Genomic DNA, 9,161 nt, shown 5'->3' with positions numbered 1-9,161 from the left:
TAGTATATATATAGGGGATTTGAGGATTGGTGTACCGTTCTCTTTACATTTTTTTTTTTTTTTTTTTAAACAGGAAATCTTTCAAGGTATGGTCACTTTGTATACCCATCCGATTGGAGAACATATCGAACCTGTGCAAAGGGTCCTCTCCAATTCATAATAATAACATAATAATGAATTGTTGATATGTAAAGGAATTCCATGGAACAGAATCCTCTCTAATTCATTTGAACTGGATAATATCCAGTTAGTTATATTGAAATGGTATTTTTGTTCCATTAAAAGTGAAAAACAAAAACAAAAATAAAAATAAAAATACTCCTCCAATATAATTAACCGGATATTATCCATGTGCCATTAAATGCCAACTATATATCCCTATCATAAGAGGAGAATGATGATTTCATACGATGTGGCATTAAGTAACAGGGATGATTGGATGTTTCGCAGTTTGATGTAATTTTTTTCGCAGTCGTGAAATAATATCACTAGGCCAATCTAACCCGTAATAATGAACTATTGGTATGGTTTGGTATTTATCAAATGACAGCAATTTCCTCTAAACTGGTTTGAAAGAAATTTCCTCAAGCCTACTTTAATATATACCGAGTGTCATCTCTTACATATTTTATTTAATATTTTTAACATACATTTGTCACCTTTTTACTAACCTATAATCTTAAACATTAATTTTTGAGAAATTCAAAAATATTAAATGGCACTTATCATTTATTAAAATAGGTTACAGAAAATTTCCTTCGAACTGAATATTTCGTAATAGTTGCAGCCATGTAACTCATTTATCATGTGCGAGTGAAAATTGCCCGGCAGATAGAAACCATATAAATAATGAGATGGCACCCATAGATATTTTCAACTCTTCCATTTGCCCATGGATTTTATTGTGATTCCTATTAGTGATATCGACCACCCATAGGTATTTCTGCTCCTTTGTACGTCATGTCCCCATAAGTCCTGGCCTCAAGTTCGTTTTTTCTTCTTTACTTGTATGCATTGAGATGGGATAAATATCCCCAGCTGGAGATCCGGATGGTGCAAAAGCATGAACCAGAAACACTGCTTTTCTTTTTCCTTCATTTCTTTTGCATGAAATTAAAGTAATCTTTTCGGAGTGTCATATGGAAAGATAGATGGATTTCTTGAGCTGTATAATATGTCTTTGCCTCATCTGTTTTATGTTGATCAAAACCTTCCATATATTTCCTAGAAGCAAAGCAAATCGCAAAAGGCTTCCACCGGGTCCAAAACCTTTTCCGGTCATCGGAAACCTCTTAGAACTCGGCGATAAACCCCACAAATCCCTGACGAAGCTTGCCAGAGCTCATGGCGCCATAATGAGCCTAAAACTAGGCAAAGTGACAACAATAGTAATCTCTTCAGCAGACATCGCCAAACAAGTCCTCCAAACACATGACCGGTTCTTGGCCGACCGGACCATCCCGGACGCAATCCGAGTCTACAACAGCGACGAGTTCAGCTTGCCATGGATACCCATTTCAAGCCGCTGGAGGAGCCTCCGGAAAATATGCAGCGGCGAACTATTCGCCAACAGAATACTCGAAGCCAACGAAGATGTCCGGCACAAGAAAGTGCAAGAGCTCCTCGCCGAAACTCGTCAGTGCAGCCTAACCGGCGAGGTGGTGGATATTGGGAAAGCAGCTTTCAAGACGACGCTTAATCTCTTATCAAACACCATCTTTTCTGTGGACTTGGCCGGCCGGGATCCCGACAAGGCCGGAGCGTTGAAGGAGCTCATCTGGAATGTCATGAAAGAGGCGGCGAATCCCAACTTGGCAGACTTTTTCCCTGTGCTTAAGAGGATCGACCCTCAAGGCATAAGGCGGCGGATGGAAGGTCACGCTAGAAAGATCATGGCGCTGTTGGACCGCTTGATCTGCCAACGGTTGCAGTCGAGGAAAGAGTCCGGTTGTATCACAGACGGTGATTTCTTAGATATCCTTCTCAGCATCAGTGAAGAGAAAAGTGAGGAGATAGACAAAACTACGATATTACATCTACTCCGGGTTAGTATTTTTACTCTCTATTCTTCTACAAAATTCTTTCATAATTAGTAATTTAGTGTCGGGTTTGAAGACATAAATATAAACTTAATTCAACTCATTTAAATAAATTGACTAAACATTCAATTATGATTATCTAAATTTGTTTTTGGTTCGAGTTTGTATGTGAGTAAAAAATTGTTTGCCCTATATTATAGTCATTAGTTTTTTATTGTAGAATATCGTCCGGTGTCTACTATAGCTTCATTTTTTATTTTTTATTTTATTTCTTTTAACATGTTCACACAAGAGAATGAGAGAAAAATTTAAATTGACGACTTTCACTTAATTAAGCGTGATTCACGGCCAATTGAACTACCATTGAAATCACTATAACTTCATTAATTTTAGCTCTATAACGTTCATTAAAAAGTATTATTAGGGTCAACCTTTTCATTAAGCGTGATTCACGGCCAATTGAACTACCATTGAAATCACTATAGCTTCATTAATTTTAGCTCTATAACGTTCATTAAAAAGTATTATTAGGGTCAACCATTGTGGACGCGGTTGGAGCATTAATGTCCAACTTATCGGACAGAGTTGAATAGCGTCTACTATTAAACTTTTAGCGCCCGTTGCGGCTAAAAGTCAGCTTTATTGTAGTGCATGTGTGATGTATTTCTTATATAAATGATTTGTAAAATCGTAATAATGAACTGTAGATAAGGTTTGGCATTCCATGAAATCATGTGGGCTCAAAACATTTTTCCAAGATCTTTTAGGAGAGGATAGAGATTAGAGATTCATCTGTCTACTCAAATCGTTACTTTGACTTTTTGTAGGAAAATAACACTCGTCCTTAATTTCCTAGCTAGCCGCCGCGGAAAACAAGAGGCAAAGTAATTTCACAGCTTTTTTGTTTGCTCCAAAAAAAAAAAAAAAAAAAAAAAAAAAATGGCAAAAGAATATAAATTTTAGGAGTAACTTCACTTTATATCTTTAAATTATTATGCGATTTAACAAGTTTTTTAAACTTTAAAACTTCTCAATTTAAACTCTTAAACTTTTAATTGAAGTCAATTTGAACCATTCTGTGAGATTTAGCCATTAACTTTTAACGATAATACTTAAAAAGACCAAAATATCCCTGATTTTTTTTTTTTTTTTTTTTTTTTTTTTTTTACTTTTTTTAAAAAATTTGGAATTAAGGGTAAATTTAGAATTTTATAAAAAATTCAGGAGTATAAATATTATTGTCTCACTTTTAATGTTTAAAATCTGACAAAAAAATTCAAATTAACTGCAATTAAAACTTAAAATATTTAAATTTTAAAATTTTAAAATTTAAAACTTATCAAATCACATGATAATTTAAAGATTTAAATTAAAGTTACCCTTACATTTTACGTTTGCTTTTAAAGTGCCCACATGCCCAAAAAACCAAGAGCTCAGAGAGCCGTGTACGGCAATGAGACTTACGTGTGTGTGAGTGAGATTTTGTTAGTGGCTTTATTTCTTTGATCAATCACATCACATCAATATATATATATATATATATATTAAAATAGAAAATTTGTCCCAACCCAGTTTAAAACTTTCTTGTTTTTGTTTCCTTTGTGCTTTTCTTTATTGTGTCATTTGTCAAAGAAGACAAAAAGAGAAGACACTTGAGCGCATTTGACGTGCGCTCTCTCTTAATAAGCTGCACGTTATATCTCTCTAAGTGCTTTGTTATTTAATTTCCTCCTACCGATCAGAGTTCATAGGGAAACATGGATTTCTTGAGCTGCATAATATGTCTTTGCCTCACCTGGATCTTAATCAAAATCTTCCTTACGATTCCAAGAAGCCATCCAAATCCCAAAAAGCTTCCACCTGGTCCAAAACCTTTTCCGGTCATCGGAAACCTCTTAGATCTCGGCGACAAACCCCACAAGTCCTTAACCAAGCTTGCCAAGGCTCATGGCCCCATAATGAGCCTAAAGCTAGGCAGAGTAACCACGATCATCATTTCTTCAGCAAACACCGCCAAACAAGTCCTCCAAACACATGACCAACTCCTCTGCAACCGAACCATCCCCGACGCTCTCCGAGCCCACAATCAAGACGTGTTCGGGTTGCCATGGCTACCCGTTTCTACCCGGTGGAGAAACCTTCGCAAAATATGCAATGGCCAACTGTTCGCCAGCAAAACACTTGATGCCACCCAGGATATCCGGCGCAAGAAAGTGCAACAACTCCTTGCCGAAACTCGTCAAAGCAGCCTAACCGGTGATGCAGTAGATATTGGCAGAGTGGTTTTCAAGACTACGCTTAATCTCTTATCAAACGCCATTTTTTCAGTGGATTTGGCTGACCCGAATTCTGACATGGCTCGAGAGTTCAAGGAGATCGTCTGGAATATTATGGAAGAGGCAGGGAAACCCAACATAGCAGATTATTTTCCAGTGCTTAAGAAGATCGACCCACAGGGCATAAGGCGGCGCATGACAGTTCAGTTTGGAAAGACTATAAACCTCTTTGCTCGAATGATTACCCAACGGTTAAAGCTGAGGGAAGTGTCAGGTTCAACGACTAACAGTGATATGTTAGATACCCTTCTCAACATCAGTGAAGAAAACAGCCAAGAGATGGACAAATCTAAGATAGAGCATTTGTTTGTGGTCACTATCATTACTAGCTAGATCTCTATTCTTTTATTTCATGAAAATGGTCTTAAGAAAATATTCTAACATTTAACATCTTCTTGATATATTAGGACTTATTTGTTGCGGGAACTGATACAACTTCAGCCACATTGGAATGGGCGATGGCAGAGCTACTCCACAATCCAGAGGTACTGTCTAAAGCCAAAACAGAACTGGAGCAAGTAATTGGCAAAGGCAATCCAGTGGAGGAGTCGGATATTACTAGGCTACCTTACTTACAAGCAGTGGTGAAAGAAACATTTCGGCTGCACCCAGTAGTTCCTTTCTTATTGCCTAGGAAAGCTGAAGTAGATGTGGAAATTAACGGCTATACTATTCCAAAGGATGCACAGGTGCTAGTGAATGCATGGGCTATAGGCCGAGACCCAAACTTATGGGAGAATGCAAATTCATTTATGCCGCAAAGGTTCTTGGGGTCAGAAATTGATTTTAAAGGCCGAAACTTTGAGCTTATACCTTTTGGTGGTGGAAGAAGAATATGTCCTGGTTTGCCATTGGCAATACGAATGTTGCATTTGATATTGGGTTCGCTTATCCACACCTTTGATTGGAAACTTGAAGATGGAGCTAAACATGAGGATATGGATATGAATGATAAGTTTGGCTTAACTTTGCAAATCGCTAATCCTCTAAAAGCTGTCCCTATACCCGTCTAAAATTGGTTGAAGAATTTACTTTGTTTCTGTTCTATTTAATGTATGTCTTTTTATGTACTTCCATATATAATTTTATTGGAAGCGAATAACATAGAAATTTAGCTTGTCATGTTGTTTGGTCTTTTTTTTTTTTGGTATTTTAAGCTTGTTATGTTGATGATAGCATGAAACTAATCATACAATTTTATCATAAAATAATTAGGATTGAAAATTGCTTACAAAAATACTCAACTCCCATCATATAATCCTGTGCAACTAGATTGATGTTGCACTGCCCATAAACCATTAATTTTTTTTTTTTTGTCATTTTTTAAATAAAGGTTGATCCAATAGATTATGGCCACAGCCACATCAACCCAATTATATAAGAGTGGGATGGGAATTCAATTTGTAGCATTACTCTTTAGAAATGTCATGGTTGTAAAGATATCATGCATGGTTGTGACTTGTGAGTGAGGGTAGAACCACGTAGGTTGAAGCTTGCGGGGCTACTGCCATCGCAAGCTTTAACGTGGTCCCACAAAATTTCAGAAATACATCTTAATTTCATGTTTTATTTTTTATAAATGAAATTAATAGACCTTCCAAAAATAATTTTTATTCACCGAGAAGTGTTCTTCTTAGTTCCTTTGCCCAACACCTAAAATTCTACTTTCACACCTAGTCATAAGCCTAATGACGTTATTTGAACGTATTATCAAACTTTTCATGATAACTACGTATAGAGAAACTTAAGAGCCACCACCATCACAATTAATCACCCTCACGTGAATCATATTGGGCAATGTGCTGAGTGATTCTACGTGTCTTCGTAGCGTCTCTTTTGTGTCTCCCAAAATTGTTGTGAGTTTTAAAATTATCATTGAATTTGTAACAAATTATTATTGAATTTTATTGAAACTAGTGATTCATATTCTCTTAGGCATAGAGAGTAATATTAGAATACCAATGATTAGCCAAGTAGACGGAATTGAGTGAACGGAGCGAAGCGACGTTCACAGTACGGGGTATTTTGGGGTTTTTCAAAATAAGTCCGTACAATTAGGATTTTTCTATATATATGTTATTTTCTAACCCTGAATCATTAATAGTAAAATATAGCTGCACTCTCTGTGGCACCTTGCTGAACCACGTAAATCCGTATCTCGACCCTCTCTTGATCTCTCTTGTTTTTTGATTTCATATTATCATCATTGTTGTACACGATAACAACAAATTTTGATCCAATGGTAATTTTAAAAGCTACATCATTTTTTAAGATAAAAAAAGACATTTAGCATAACTCTTTCAAGATACCTTAAATTTACAAAAAAAAAAAAAAAAAAAAATCAACATTTCTTGTTGGCCTCATGATTAGGAAAACCGACATTGTAGTCAGTACTAAACAATTTTTTCTCTTTACTTTTTCTTATTTTTATACGTGGTGTGGTGGACATGGTTGTATTAAGATTGGACTCAGATAAAACCTGATGAATAAGAGCCTCAATTTCTGCAGGAGAAAGAGTACTGGGTTGGGGTACAACATCGGTGTAAGACATATCTAATCTATCAGTATGAGTGACCGCAGCAGCCTTATGCTAGGAGCTCGGTGATTCCCATGAGAAAGCCTTGTTCTGCATTCACTATACCTATGGCCAAATTTTTGACAGTAGTGGCACTGGATATTCCGATTAGATGAGGAAGACCCAACATGAGTAAAATTAGGAGCACGCGTATTGCATGATGCAGTGGCCATGACCATCTGAAAGGTGTGTAGCTTCATAGAAGAGAATCAGGTCTCTTCTGAAATGAGTTCACTAAGAGCACTTTCCAAGGATGGCAGCGGTGAGCGGTGAAGAAGAGAAGCTCAAGTATTCTCAAACTCATCTCAAATTGCCGTAAGAAACTCGGCCAAGCGCATGCTATCGCGAAAAGCGATGTACTCGGAGGCATCAAGCTTATCCTTCCACTTTGGTTCACATAATGCTAATTGATTTCAAAGATAAGTCACTTGTGAATAAAAATTAGTAATACTCTGACCTGGTTCTTTGTGCATGCGATGAAGCTTGGTCACAATCTGAAACCACTAAACAAGATCAGTTGTGTTGTAGCGTTGAGCTAACATGTCCCAACCATCTTTGGCATTGTCAGGATTGACAAAGGTCATGCTGATGGAGATGGTACAAGTGTTGGAGAACCAAGAGATAATCCTGTAAATGATACTTTTCCTTGTTCAAAGGCAGGTAGTGAAGGCCGTAGCAGGTTCCTCGTTTAGGTTCTTTCCCAAAAATATACTCCCAAAGACAATGTCCTTTAAGCCACCTACTCATATTTTGAGACCAAGCCGGGTGATTGGAGCCATCGAGAATGACGGGAATAGGTTGGGTAATATCTTTGGTATTCGGGAGAGTGGTAGTAGGAGGTAAAGCCATTTTTTTTTTTCGGTATATAATCCAGTGTGGCTGAGTGTATGATAGGTTTTGTGAGCTTGGCTAAAGGGTGTAATCTGGTGTGGCCGAGTGTATGATAGGAGATATGAGCTTGGTTTTAAGGGTTAGGATTTGGTGAGGTTTAGTGTATGATAAGGGGTAAAGAGCTTGGTTTAAAGGGCTGAAATCCGATGTAGTAAAGTACACTACAAGGTTGTGGGCTTGGTTTGGCAAGAATAATTCAGTGTGGCAAAAACTATTGTAAAAAGATGAGCTCAAAAGGGCTTACAAAATATAGGGCGACATGTGGTGGCTCCTTGGTACGTGTGCTTCAACAGGGTCAATGGATCGGCAACCTCCGATCATGAATCTGAAATTCGTTTTTTAAAACGGCTGACAGAGGCAGCGCATGGTGGCCAATGACGGCGCGTGAGACGGTGAAAATTTCCACAGAAACTTGTGGCAGCGCATGGTAGCTCCTCAGCGCGCGCACTTTAACTGGTTCATTAGAGCGGCAGCCTCTAATCACGAATCAGAGATTTGTTTTTGAAAACGGCTGACTGGGGTGGCGCATGGTGGCCAGCGACGGCGCATGAACAATGACACAAAAACTTCCCTTGGCACGTGAGAGCGCGTTGAACCTCAGAACGATGATCTGAGAATACATCAGGATGGATCAGACCTTTTTGAGCTTATTGGTATAATAATTATACCAAAACAAGATTGAAAAAGCCTTTGAATCGTGCGGAGAACATACCGACTTCCTAATTGACTAGACAAGGCTAAAACATGGCTCTGATACCATGTTAAAATAACTAGAGAATATAGGAGAAACTGTATATCGTATTTCTGTGTATATTAAACTGAATATAAGAGGGCCTATTTATAGTTGAATAAGGCCAGATGAAATAGGAAAATGCAATCAAAAGTTAATGGACAATATTACATAATCAAATAATATATATATAGAAGAAAATATAAATCAATCAGCGATTATTCTAAATACCAAAATATATTCAGAGTATAATTTGAATATATTCTAACACGCAAGACTACGCTTGATATGTTATCAAACACAATTCTTTCGACGGATTTGGCCTACCCGAATTCTGACACGACTAGAAAGTTCAAGGAGGTCGTGTGGAATATCATGAAAGAGACAGGAAAACCCAACTTGGCAGATTATTTTCCTGTGCTTAGGAAGATCGATCCCCAAGGAATAAAGCAACGCAGGACTGTTAACGTTGGAAAGATGATAGACATCTTTGCCGACATGATTAGCGAACGGTTGCAAATGAGAAAAGTGTCTGGTTCTATCCCGAACAGGGATATGTTAGATACCCTTCTCAACATGAGTGAAGAAAA

At 37.5% G+C, this 9,161-nt stretch overlaps 1 protein-coding gene across 2 annotated transcripts; it reads left to right on the top strand.

Moving 5' to 3' along the window:
• Positions 1-1,039: 1,039 nt before the first annotated feature.
• LOC132173602 (geraniol 8-hydroxylase) lies at positions 1,040-5,491 on the top strand. Of its 2 annotated transcripts, none has more exons than XM_059585136.2 (2): positions 1,040-2,045; positions 4,783-5,491. In XM_059585136.2, the coding sequence occupies exons 1-2, from the start codon at positions 1,152-1,154 to the stop codon at positions 5,386-5,388; spliced, it is 1,500 nt and encodes a 499-aa protein (XP_059441119.2). In that variant the 5' UTR covers positions 1,040-1,151; the 3' UTR covers positions 5,389-5,491. The 2 variants fall into 2 exon arrangements, with proteins under 2 accessions (XP_059441119.2, XP_088370928.1); XM_088514802.1 differs by lacking the exon at positions 1,040-2,045 and adding an exon at positions 3,702-4,687.
• The last annotated feature ends 3,670 nt before the right edge of the window (positions 5,492-9,161 follow it).

The sequence above is a fragment of the Corylus avellana genome, chromosome 3 (assembly GCF_965113065.1).
Source record: "Corylus avellana chromosome 3, dhCorAvel1.hap1.2, whole genome shotgun sequence".
In the NCBI taxonomy this organism is placed as follows: domain Eukaryota; kingdom Viridiplantae; phylum Streptophyta; class Magnoliopsida; order Fagales; family Betulaceae; genus Corylus; species Corylus avellana.
This window is presented reverse-complemented; position numbering and strand designations above follow the sequence as displayed.

Coding starts and splice junctions, on each gene's coding strand:
- LOC132173602 (XM_059585136.2), top strand. CDS start 1,152: ATGGATTTCTTGAGCTGTATAATATGTCTTTGCCTCATCTGTTTTATG. Junction 2,046..4,782: donor CGATATTACATCTACTCCGG/GTTAGTATTTTT, acceptor TTGATATATTAG/GACTTATTTGTTGCGGGAAC.